Source organism: Ptychodera flava, chromosome 7 (genome assembly GCF_041260155.1).
Source record: "Ptychodera flava strain L36383 chromosome 7, AS_Pfla_20210202, whole genome shotgun sequence".
In the NCBI taxonomy this organism is placed as follows: domain Eukaryota; kingdom Metazoa; phylum Hemichordata; class Enteropneusta; family Ptychoderidae; genus Ptychodera; species Ptychodera flava.
The window spans coordinates 7,716,715-7,728,337 of NC_091934.1; the positions used below are offsets into that span (position 1 = coordinate 7,716,715).

Genomic DNA, 11,623 nt, shown 5'->3' on the forward strand with positions numbered 1-11,623 from the left:
ATCACTGTGACTCCAAATTGAAAATAAGTGTGGTATCTTGCAGGTGTATTTCTTCATTTACCAAATCCAAGTGGAGATGCTTGTCCTAGTCGTCACATCTCCATGGCGACGGATAATGCCGATAACTGGAATATGATTAGGACATGTGGCGTGTGGGGTGTCGATGACAGAGACACTGTAGTGTTTCGTCAAGAGCAGGTAAAATACTGTATGCTCTAGGTCCAAAAAACGTAAGAAATAAGTAAGTTGCAAAACTTCGTGAAATACTAAAGACAAATATTTCACAAAAAGTGTTCATGTATTATCTGTCCGTGTATATATCTTCAGCTTTGCCTTCGTGTCTCCAGCAGCTAACTTTTTTCACACTCTTCTGCAGATTGTAATGAATTTACACGTCTTGGAATATTACATCAATTCACATTTCAGTCAAACATTCACTCCTTATCACGAAAATTAACTTTCAGTTGTCGTTCAACGAGAATGATGACAGTCTGTCTGTAACAATGATCCGAGATGTGAAAGATGAAAGAATGTACTCTGGTGCATTATACCATTCCAAACCTGACATACGAGAAGGTGGAAAATATCAGGTTAGAATCATTCTTTGAGTTACATTGCAAGGACGTAAAAAAACTTGAATACATACCTTCTGAACTTGCAATATCTGCTGGTGGTCATCATGTTACTCAGTCCCCAGGACATAAAGGATTTTGTGAGCAATTATGGGCGAGTGTCTTACTTCCATCTTTCATTTCTGTATTGACCGAATCGTCGTCACATGAACGTCCTCCACTGTAATTTCAACAGGTCGATGTCCTGGCGGCATCTGGAGATATGGAGGCCGTTACATCTGTGGTTTTCTGGGACGGACCCGACGGCGTGGTCGGTGATTTTCATGTTCCGTTTGATGACATCGATTGGGAGGATGATGTAAGGGAGTTCGATGCTTGTGGCTTGTGCTGCCTGGCCAATGACACGTACATCGATGACGGTAAAACACAGGGTTTAATCTGTCTCATTAACATCATTCAAATATTACATGAGAATTTGTTTACAAGAGTAAATAAAGAGTATGCTGTAACGAATTTTAAATAATGCCTCATTTGCTTTCAGAATATTTCCACGAGACAAGCGATGGTTTATATTGTATGTAAACTCTCTTCGTATTCACTCACCATGACGTTTTTGATATCTTGATAAAAGTATTGACTAAACACTGCCGTTAATCATGCATTACCCTGAAACTTCCATTTATCTTTTCAATAACAGAAAGCAGTTGTCCATGTAACTGCACTGAATATTTGGATAGCCTAACGACAAGTTTTACAACGACTAGTTCAACGACAATCTTGACAAGTAACCCAACATCTGAATCCATAACGACCCCTCAACCATGGCAAATAATTGAAGATGTGGATGAAGACGACACCTTCCAGGGTGACGATGGTTTGAAATCCGTGCCATACCAGTCACTTGGTTTTCAACTACACCCAGGTAAACATCGGCAACATTGTATTTCCTTGGTTATGATTGACATCGGCTTATTAGTTTAAGCTTGCTAGTTGGATTTCGTACAAATAGTTGTTCCGTCACCATATCATTATGCATGAAATTGGCCATGTCAATTACATTTGCATGGCCTGTTTTCCTTGTATTTTCGTTGTACAACTCAATCAATTTTGATTAAGCACTTTGTAATTGCATGCCATATTCACTTAAGGTAGAATGCGCCTCCGGGACAGATATTCGGAGTCTTATAAACGAGAGCAATTCTTTTCTGATATACCACTTGATGGGGTTATTTCAAATCTCTTGGTGTCAGAAAACTTTTGAAGCCTTTATAGTTTTTCGAAAATCGAAAATTTTATTTTTGTCGATAGAGTTAACATGGGGTTGGCGGCCAGTTTCAGACTCGGTAAATCTTTGGTTATTTGTTTCTCAGGTACCAAAATTTTCACGGTGACACCCTATTTTAATGCATGATTTTGGAAGAGGATAGTTGAAAGATTACTTGAAGAAAGTTTGAGCAAAAGCTTAAGTCTTACAATTTCGAGGCGCATGCTACCTTACTGAGGTACCCATCTACCACTGTAATCTTATTAGTAACAAATGTTCAATTTCCAGCAGCAAAAGATCAATATCTTATATAGTATGAGCAGAAATGCCAAGTACATCAGGTCATGTAGGATCAGAGACGCACGAGTAGAGTATCAGTATCGTTGGTTAGGGAAAGAACATGTGATTATAAATTATAATGGGAACATCTACCCTTTAGTCTTCATCAAGACCCCGCCTTAATCACATTACATGATGCACTTTTGTTTCAGCTGTGAGAGTAGGCGATGACACCAGACATTTTGTGGTGCTGTGGTTTAGGTACAAAAACGATTCTGAACCTGTGAAGTATGACTTCGCTGAGTTGGACTTTGACCCGTCAGAAACATGGCATACCTACAGACTTGATGTAATGAATGAAATGGTAAGTATTATCATATAATACGCATGCTCGGAAAACCTAACTGCGTTTAGTTGATCTTTCAGTGATATCTTTCTTTCATATCGTGTTTTACAAGAATGCCGTCTCGTGATTCTTGTTCTTTTAGGATGGCGTGTCAGTAGAGCTTTTCGCAGATGGAAAATCTTTGATGTTTTTGTCCGGAATTCCAATGCTTTCTGCCGATGCCAAGTTCATCCTATCTGCGTGGAACAGGAACGCTTATGTACCAAGGCTTGAAGATGTGTTTAATCCACCAACAACGTCTGCGAAATTCAGGGGTGTCAGGTATTACTTTACAACAGTGGTTCGTTACATATCGTTGGTCCCGTTTAAAGGAAATCAGCCGTATACGAAACAATGTAGCGACACTTCTCAATCCAGTTTTGACGGTAACTGTTGTTTTTCTCCTTGTTGTCACACAGCAGAAAGCATTTTACAAAAAATACATGTTAAAGAGGCTATTGGTTCATCTTATTTTGCAACTCTTCAGGATAAAAATTCACGCCCTTTTTGTTTATCTCTAGATTTCCACCATTGTCAAACGCATTGTGTAAATTTGGCGAACCATTCCGTAATGGTGACAGTGCAATTAAAGCGTTCTTTGCTGGCATTGGTTCTCAAAAGTTACTTGATGACGTAGTACCATTCAGAGAGGTGAGTGATCAAGGTGGCCTACAAGATCATACAATACCTCAGATCATAGCTGTAAACGTACCACAAAGATATACACTTGCACATGTGCACACAAACAAAATTAAACCTGTCATACAGACAGACAAGTACATGTAGATAGATAGATACATGCAATAAGTCACACTGTGGAATCTCTCTTCTATTGTTCAAAGCAGCTCATCTTGTTTTTTCCACTTCATATCAATTGTTTAAAATGATTGAGCATTGCCTGCAACCTAATAAACGATTTCAATACTAATTCAGGAATATTCTCGTTAGTTTATTAGATCTGTTGGATTTGGAGTGTCATCGGTCTAAATATACAAGTATCAAAAGCTGGTAGATAAATACGATATGTCTCTTCGACAAATGATCGCTGATGGCATCAGTGACTGTTGTCCTCAGTTCGTGACCACTACCTATTTGACTTACAGGGGCCACGTGTGGGCCAGGATGCAGATGCTATTTTCGAAACACCTGACATCACTTCTTGGTCTTTTTGCCAGAGATCCATATATCTTTCTTTCTTTCATGAATTTGACTATTGTGTGCACCGGTGCTTTACTGTCTGTATGTATTACGAATTTTGACCAAGTGTTATTGGATTATGGATGGGTCTGATTGTGTTTATTTTTATATGTATGTTACAGATAGCACGACCCTGTTTGCCGTGTACCAACCAATGCGTGTCCACTGTCTGTGATCCCGAGTGTTCCAATACTGACGTAAAGAGCTATCCAGTGGCTCTAAGAGGGCTGTCACTGAATACTACGAGAACTGTGATAGAGGGCGGTGTTCATAAATCTATACCTGCAGTGTACCACCTCACAATCAAAGCAGTAATGGGTACGTACTTGCAGGCAGAACACCCTCAAATTCCATCTGAGTTAATGAGCACGCAGCATTTCGCTACTGCTGATGTTAAATTTAATTTTTCACTTCTTCTCGTGACTTTAGACACTTTGTTCTGTTTTATATTACCTTCAATGTGACTCTCTAAACAGGCCTCAGAATGACTTGGCACCTATAAAAAGTATACAAACACTTTAGTTTTGTACAATAAGTAGGTTCGAAAGTATTTGCTCTTTTAAGCTTGCTCTCCGTGATACTGTAACTAACAGTGATGAAACAGAATGTTGGCTCTTTCCTTCAAATCACACACGATTTTGATATCCATACAACGTAATATATGCTCGTATATTTCCGATCTAGGGTCTGGACGCTACGTACTTGCTTCATCAAATGGGATATATGTGGACGACACACCACCAATATTTTACTATCTCTATCATGTCGACGTTTCGTGGTCACTTGATCAACCAATCACGTACCAAGGAAGCAATAGGACCATTGCTGTCTGGTGGAGTGCATATGACATAGGCAGTCAGGTGCGTTATGAAAAAATTGTCAATAGAAATCGATTCAACAATAGTACAGACATTTTTTATTCTTTGCAATTAAACAGAGGGGCTAATTTTCTATATTTCTGTTCCATCCTATACGATGCCTTTGTACAATGCAGTCTAACACTACGCTACTTTTGTGTGTCGCTTAGGTCCATGAATACCGCTGGGCTATTGGGAGTCAACGGAACACAACAGACATTCAGGATTTTGTTTCTGTCGGACTAGACACGTTTGCTGCAAATGACAATCTTCTTGGAATATTAGAAGATGGAAAGACATACCATGTGGTAGTGCAGGCAATAAATCGAGCTGGATTGGTAACTTCCAAAGTCACAACAGGTAATCTTTCTTTTACCTTCTCCCGGAGATATATAAAACCGAATGATACATAACACATTTTCATAAATATATCTTTTGGGAGTTTTTAGAGATGATGTAGGACTTTTCTGTTTCATTTGATTGCTCTATATGGTTGCTTTGACAGGAGTAACGTTGATGTTAACACCACCTGACCTGACAGCCAGCAATGCAACAAGTGTGTGTGACGATGGCGACACAAATACAGACGTAGATGATGTTAATCTGTGTGGAAGTCAATCAAGTACAGGAATGACATGGACAAGAGTTGAAGACGACTCTGTTGACAGTTACCGTAAGTCAACCCAATCCACACACAGTTTGAAAAAATCCAAAATACTATTACAATTGTAAAAATAACAAACTAATCCTAAATTTTGTAATTTCCCCTTCACTGTAATATCTCTTAATTGACAACATGTATAATTTGCATGTGAAGACAAGAATATAATTGTTTTCTGGATACAAACTTTTAAAGGGCCATCTTTTGGACCTTCTGGCTATTTAATCTATCAATAATCCGTACCCTGTCTCCAACGACTCCGTAATTATATTAGAGGCTAATGCAAAACGCCCCCTTTGTTCAACTACTTCCTTTCTTGACGGCTAAATTTATCGAGCGGAAGAAAGAGAAATCATTATATCGCTCAAGATCACTACTGCAACTTCCATTTTCTTCAAGGAAAATAAGTCCCGTTTCACTTGTGTTTCAAAAGATAAAGATGAGTCTTATATTGCCTCCATTTCTCCTCCAGTGTTCTCTATCGGAAGTTCTCCCGGCGCAGAAGACATCTTCTCCAAGATACAAGTCGGATACAACACATCCGGTGCAGTGGAAATAAAAGATGGTATTGTCTATATCGGAGATGAGCCTATTGTGAATGTTTCTGGAGTGAGGGAACCGTCTGAAGATGTTGAAATAACAGAGAACAGGTTTCATATGGAACCAGGAAGGTAAGGTTTTGTCTTTTCTCAACATTCATTCATTACGTGATATAGGTAGTTGCTGCACATCAAATAACCACTTTCTTCCTTGCAAGTACATGTGTGTGTTGTGAAGACGCCTGTAACCCTAGCAATCATTTACGACAACAGCATGCTAATATGAGAGAGTAAACGTTATTTGTGCTTCTAGTGTGGCAACTGCTCACCATTTGTCTGTAATTTTGTGTTTTCACTGTGTAGAACAATGTTCTCGAAGATTACAGTATGTAACAAGGCCCACAAATGTAACGACATGTCGACTTCTGTCATCACGATTGCTAGTAAGTATGGACAATATTCTGCACCCTTTTCAGCAAATTTGAAAACTGTAATGACAACCATTTTTGTACTTTTGTGACTCAATTTGAAAACCCAATCAGTGTAATAGTTATGATTTCCCGCTACAGATTCGTATGTAAGGAATTTTATTTCATTTGATAGATAAAATCAGGATGTTTTGGATCTCAATGTAAGTGTAAGTAAATTAATCTAAATGAAAGAGTGGCTGAATGACCTGTGGTACATTTTTTGTCTAATAGGAAATGGCGATTCTCTATCGTCCCATGTTAACGGTTCGGGTGTTGAGATATCATTGCCAACTGAGGAGAATGCTGTCTCTATTCAGACTGATCTGAAAGCTCACAAAACAATGCGAAAACGAGACGTTGATTCTGACGAAGGTAAGGTTTACTTACAAATAGCTATGAAATTTGTGTTATTCTCCTAAATGCTTTGCGTTTTAGAAGTCCTGTTCCATATTTTGAAGTATACATTTTATATGTGTCAAATACTATCGTAAACTCCTCCCCTGTGTTTTACGTCACAGATGATCAGCCAACAGAAGTGACTTTGATGGCTGGTGTTTTGTCTGATGACGATTTACAAGACCAGTATGCATCTGATGCCTCGCATGATTTCAAGCCGTTTATCGTGAATCCAGATCTGACCAAAGACGAGACAGACAGAGATCTGAGGAGCAGGTAAATATGATATTCCTTGGTTGATTGGATTTGAAGCTAGACAATTGGCAGCAATTCGACAAACATATACATTGGTCTTGTGACATCAACATGTAATCGATTGACTTAGTGCGTATCTGTAATATGAATTTTCGTCAAATTTTCAAAAAAATATGTTATTGATCAATACATCATCAATATTTGCACCCAACGTTTTTGTATAACCGTGTACAAAATATGAAAGTTAGACGAGAATCTTTGTAGCTTATACTGTTTTATCCCTTGACAATTTGTAGGAAGCAAATTTACATTACCAGAAAATCGCAACCATACTGTCAGTATTTTCAAAGATGCGTACCCATAATTAAATGAGCATTTCATTTCCATACCTACAGAATCAAAGACATTATTGGTCCATCATTTTACTTAACAACCATTGGACGTGAACCGATGAATGAGCCACTGAACATTACTCTTGGAGTCAATGTGTCACAAGTACACAGCAATGAACATGAACGCGAACTGAAACTAATATTCTGGCAAACGGGTATGTAATTTGGAGTAGGGAGTATGTGAATTTCATTTAAAGAAATGTTTTGGGTTTTTTGACAGAGTAGTGACTGACCTTGCATAGATCGAAAGAGAACCTTGATCACTATTTCGAATCTGGTGAATAAGTCGGTGGATTTTATTCTTTGAACAGAAATGGAACAGTGGCAAGATAGCTGCCACACCTGCGCAGAATACAGCGACACGTGTGCCATCGATATTGAAAAGGGAATTTTGAGTGTCCAGGTAGGTGAAAACTCTCTACTTTTAAAATGTGACATTTCCGAACGAAATTTCATATCGTCCAAGATGTATTGTATTCATCAGTACTTCGTCTGTGAAACATTTGTTATCAACTCGAGCATTTGCTGTATTCTATTTGGAGTATGTACTTCAGTAAAATAAACCCATTGTGATGGTACAGAATTCCATCAATTGCCAGTTTGCTGTATTTTGTCTTTAGGTGTGTTCGACAGAAAACCATCTGGAGGAAAGCTCAAAATTTCGTCGGTCTTATTCAACGAACACATACTTCAGTGGACCCACACTTTTCACCGTGGCTAGTATTGGACCATTCGTCAACACACCGCCTTTAATTGCATCTACCACGGCTGTATGGATGTGGGAGGACGCTGGAACACTTAGATTTCAGGTCACAGCATACGACGATGAAGATGATGACGTTAAGTTCACTTTGGAAGGAAATATTCCTGAAGAGAATTTTGGTGAAATTTCAGTTTCACCTGCAGGAGAACTGCATTATAAACCGTGTTTGGACTGTTTTGGCCTAAAATCAGTTCGGATCCTCGCTACAGAAGACAGAACAGACAATCGAGAGCCTCTCTCGACACCTAAAACTCTTACGATAGATGTGCATGGAGTCAATGACAACCCAGATATATTCTTAGTGACAGATCCCTTGGATGTCGCCAATGGAATGATTGAAGCTCAAGTCATCACCACAGAGGAAAAGAAAGGAGATGATGATGATAGGAGCTTTAGAGCCGTCGTTGGAGCATTTGACCCTGACACAATGGACATTCTGACCCTGCTGTTTGACCCACCTCAACATGGTACTCTGCAGATAGGTGAACAACACACTGACGTAGACTTCATCAACTACGACTGTTTACCGTTATCCAACATCACAGATGAATATCTAAGTCACAACAATTCTGATGAATCTACTGTGTTATATCCCTGTGCATTGCCCATCCCTCACAGCGCTGATAGACTTGCATGGGTGTTCAGTTCACTGGCTTATGTCCCGGATAAAGACTTCCATGGCCAAGATTCTTTCAAGTTGAACGCGATCGATCGTAGCGGTGCTCATTCGGAGGTCATTACTCTTAAAGTTTACGTGTTAGCGAATCCCTGTGAAAATGGTGGCGTGTGTAATGGAACCGAGCTGGATCCAGATTGTACCAGTGAAGAACGATCCAAGGGATTCGATGGATACACTTGTAGTTGTCCACCTGGCTTCGTCGGAGAATATTGTCACACAGACTACAACGAATGTGAATCTAATCCATGTCCAAGTAACTTCACCTGTGTTGACCAGGTAACATGAGAATTCAATATAAAGCATTCAAATTGAATTTATCAGTGAATTTAAAGAAAACATACGTTCTATGTGATACAGGATAGCTGAAGGGTGTATGTAGGTGTATCTAGACACTGCTGGTGACGAACTGGCAAACAGTCTTTCCCGATGCGAATCAGATAGCCTTATCGGTTCTGACGCTTTCAGGCGTCAATGGCTCGATTTCTGATTCAATCGGGTAATGTTCGAATTTTATACAATAGTGTATCGCAGTCATGTAATTTCATACCAACTGAGACTCTGCAGGATTCTGGAAGTGTACTGAATATTGCCCTGCAGATACAAACCATTGCGCATGTGCAGCCTGGCAGATCAAATCTGTACAATATGTGGCAGACTAGATGCCGGATAATGAGTTTGTTTCTGTTTTCCCATAGATCAACTCGTTTGCATGTTATTGTGAAAACTTTGAGTGGCCTTGCGGAGGAAGATTTTCTCCAACTGTCATCATCGCTGCCGTTTGTTCGGCAGTTATCCTGGCTTTAGTCATCATCATAATACTGAGAAGAGCGTACTTGAAGAAAAAGAAACATCTTAAAGTAGTGTAAGAAATGCTTTAATGTCATTTTCTAAATGGTTTAGAATGTTATGTGTTCATAGTCCCAAACACTTATTTCCTATTTTATTAATTGCGCTTAATGTTCAAAATCTTTCCATAGCCCGCAGAACGACGACCTGAGCAAGGCCTTTGATCAGACCTACAGCAATGCAGACGAGAACCTCGAACTGACGAAAGAGAAGAGTAAGGGCGATTCTGTCAACAACAACAACAATGAAGTCGTGCCAGAGGATACTGGCGAAGTAGCAGAAACGGTAGTTGATGATGTTGAAGAAATACAGTGCATCGACCCGATACAATCACCAGAAGTAAGAATTAAAATTGCTTTTTACTGATCTGATGTCTCGGTTAGGTCTCGAGTATTGTAATACGGACACAAATAAAATTTTGAGAATATTATTGGCCCATTTGATCAAATTTAGTTACTTTAAGTTTCATAGTTGTATGAAAAGTGTACATCATTCTGATTGACAATGCATATTAATTTCAACGAAAACAAACAAGAGATAAGTCGTTTTTAACGAATGAGAAGGTTATGTTTATAAAGACAATGTTTTCTCTTTCTACGTATATCGTACAGCATAATGATGAAAGTGTGGATGGCGACGCAGAACAGAAAATTGTGCTGTCTGTTGAACAACGCTTCGGATTTGTCGATCGACCAGCAGCTCCTGTGAGTGGAATACACATCTTCCTAGTAATCTTCTTGTCATTATTTCTGTTTGCTGTGATGCTGTGATATTTTTCTCTCCCGTGTCATTCATAATCGTTTGTAAAGAGTTAACATAGCGGCACAAAGTGTATGTTTGTCCCTTCGGTTATTGTACTGATGTGAGATCTTCGAGCGGCTTTAAGGTAGTATGCGCCTCGAAAGTGAAAGACTTAAACTTTTGCTCAAACTTTCCGCAAGGAATCTTTCAACCATTCTCTTTTCAAAATCAAGAATAAAAGAAGGGGTCACCGAGTAAATTTGTTACTAGAGAAACAAATAACTCAAGATTTACCGATATTCAAAATTCAAAATGGCCGCCATCCCTGTGCTAACTCTAGAGAGAAAAATTAAAATTTCGAATTTCAAAAAGCTAAGCTGCTGAAAAGTTCTTACACCAAAAACTTCAAAATGAACCCCCACAAGTGGTATACTAGAAAGATTGTAAAAGTTTGAGAGCACGCATATCTGTCCCCGAGGCTGTTCTACCTTAAGTCTCCTTTCCTGCTGTGACTTATATAGAGAACAAAGTAATTTTACAGTACAGAGTTCATCATGTTTAATGATTTTTACATGTTTCATGCTTACAGACACGCGCATGGGGGCGTGCTAAGTCTGCAAAGACGACTTCCAAGAACAAGATGACTCCTGTAGATGACTTCAACCACAGAGAATCCCAGGCTTAAATGATCTCTCCGGCGGCTTTTCGTAGAATTTTACCTAGCTTCTCTACGCGAAACCAGTAATTTTGATACAGCTCAGCTATTTAGAAGTTAGTTTCACCCATAAGGAAGAAAATCATTAGGTGACATGACAACATATTAAAAGGTACATTCACACATAAACAGACTGTGTAATGTTGCTATGCATATAAGTAAAATAATACAGAATGATTCTAGATATTGTAATATAAACTTTGAAATGGGATTATTCTTACATGCTACTGTGACTTGAAGATTTATATATGAATTACAAGATTTTCACCAGTATTTGTAATTCAATATGGTGGTCAATATCAAATTAACTCATTTGTTGATTTCCGCCAAATAAAAGAGTGACATCCAATTAAAATCGGTCATTCTGAATACATTAGTGACATGATAGTACAGCTTCGCATACTCTAACTTGATTTTTACAGTTATTAAGCTTATTTTGTATATTTGGTTCACTTAATAACCTGCAATATATTACCTGACTGATTTGTACATTAAATAGCAAGTATTGAGACAGAGATTTCAAAAGTGGCACATAATACTGTGCAATTTTGTAGTTCCATTATGAGGTCTACAGCTGACCTGCCATACCATTATTTCTTGAATCATTTTTCA

At 38.7% G+C, this 11,623-nt stretch overlaps 2 protein-coding genes across 2 annotated transcripts; both read left to right on the plus strand.

The window, feature by feature from the left end:
* The first annotated feature begins 102 nt into the window (after positions 1-102).
* Positions 103-3,286, plus strand: LOC139137787 (uncharacterized). Its single transcript, XM_070706057.1, has 7 exons — positions 103-198; positions 465-590; positions 808-991; positions 1,270-1,494; positions 2,328-2,479; positions 2,604-2,782; positions 3,022-3,286. Exons 1-7 carry the CDS (start codon positions 103-105, stop codon positions 3,284-3,286), a joined length of 1,227 nt encoding a protein of 408 aa, XP_070562158.1.
* Positions 3,287-3,825: 539 nt separating this feature from the next.
* On the plus strand, positions 3,826-11,399 carry LOC139136688 (uncharacterized). Its single transcript, XM_070704477.1, has 15 exons — positions 3,826-4,015; positions 4,382-4,557; positions 4,725-4,914; positions 5,060-5,227; positions 5,688-5,886; positions 6,118-6,197; positions 6,456-6,596; positions 6,743-6,896; positions 7,271-7,422; positions 7,579-7,670; positions 7,888-8,985; positions 9,405-9,571; positions 9,687-9,894; positions 10,167-10,259; positions 10,886-11,399. Exons 1-15 carry the CDS (start codon positions 4,012-4,014, stop codon positions 10,979-10,981), a joined length of 3,018 nt encoding a protein of 1,005 aa, XP_070560578.1. The 5' UTR covers positions 3,826-4,011; the 3' UTR covers positions 10,982-11,399.
* The last annotated feature ends 224 nt before the right edge of the window (positions 11,400-11,623 follow it).

Excerpts from the sequence above, each read along its gene's own strand:
- LOC139137787 (XM_070706057.1), top strand. The coding sequence starts at position 103 with ATGGCGACGGATAATGCCGATAACTGGAATATGATTAGGACATGTGGC. Across the intron at positions 591-807 it reads GAGAAGGTGGAAAATATCAG|GTCGATGTCCTGGCGGCATC; the intron begins GTTAGAATCATT and ends TAATTTCAACAG. Across the intron at positions 2,480-2,603 it reads TTGATGTAATGAATGAAATG|GATGGCGTGTCAGTAGAGCT; the intron begins GTAAGTATTATC and ends TTGTTCTTTTAG.
- LOC139136688 (XM_070704477.1), top strand. Across the intron at positions 4,915-5,059 it reads AACTTCCAAAGTCACAACAG|GAGTAACGTTGATGTTAACA; the intron begins GTAATCTTTCTT and ends TTGCTTTGACAG. Across the intron at positions 6,897-7,270 it reads GACAGAGATCTGAGGAGCAG|AATCAAAGACATTATTGGTC; the intron begins GTAAATATGATA and ends CCATACCTACAG.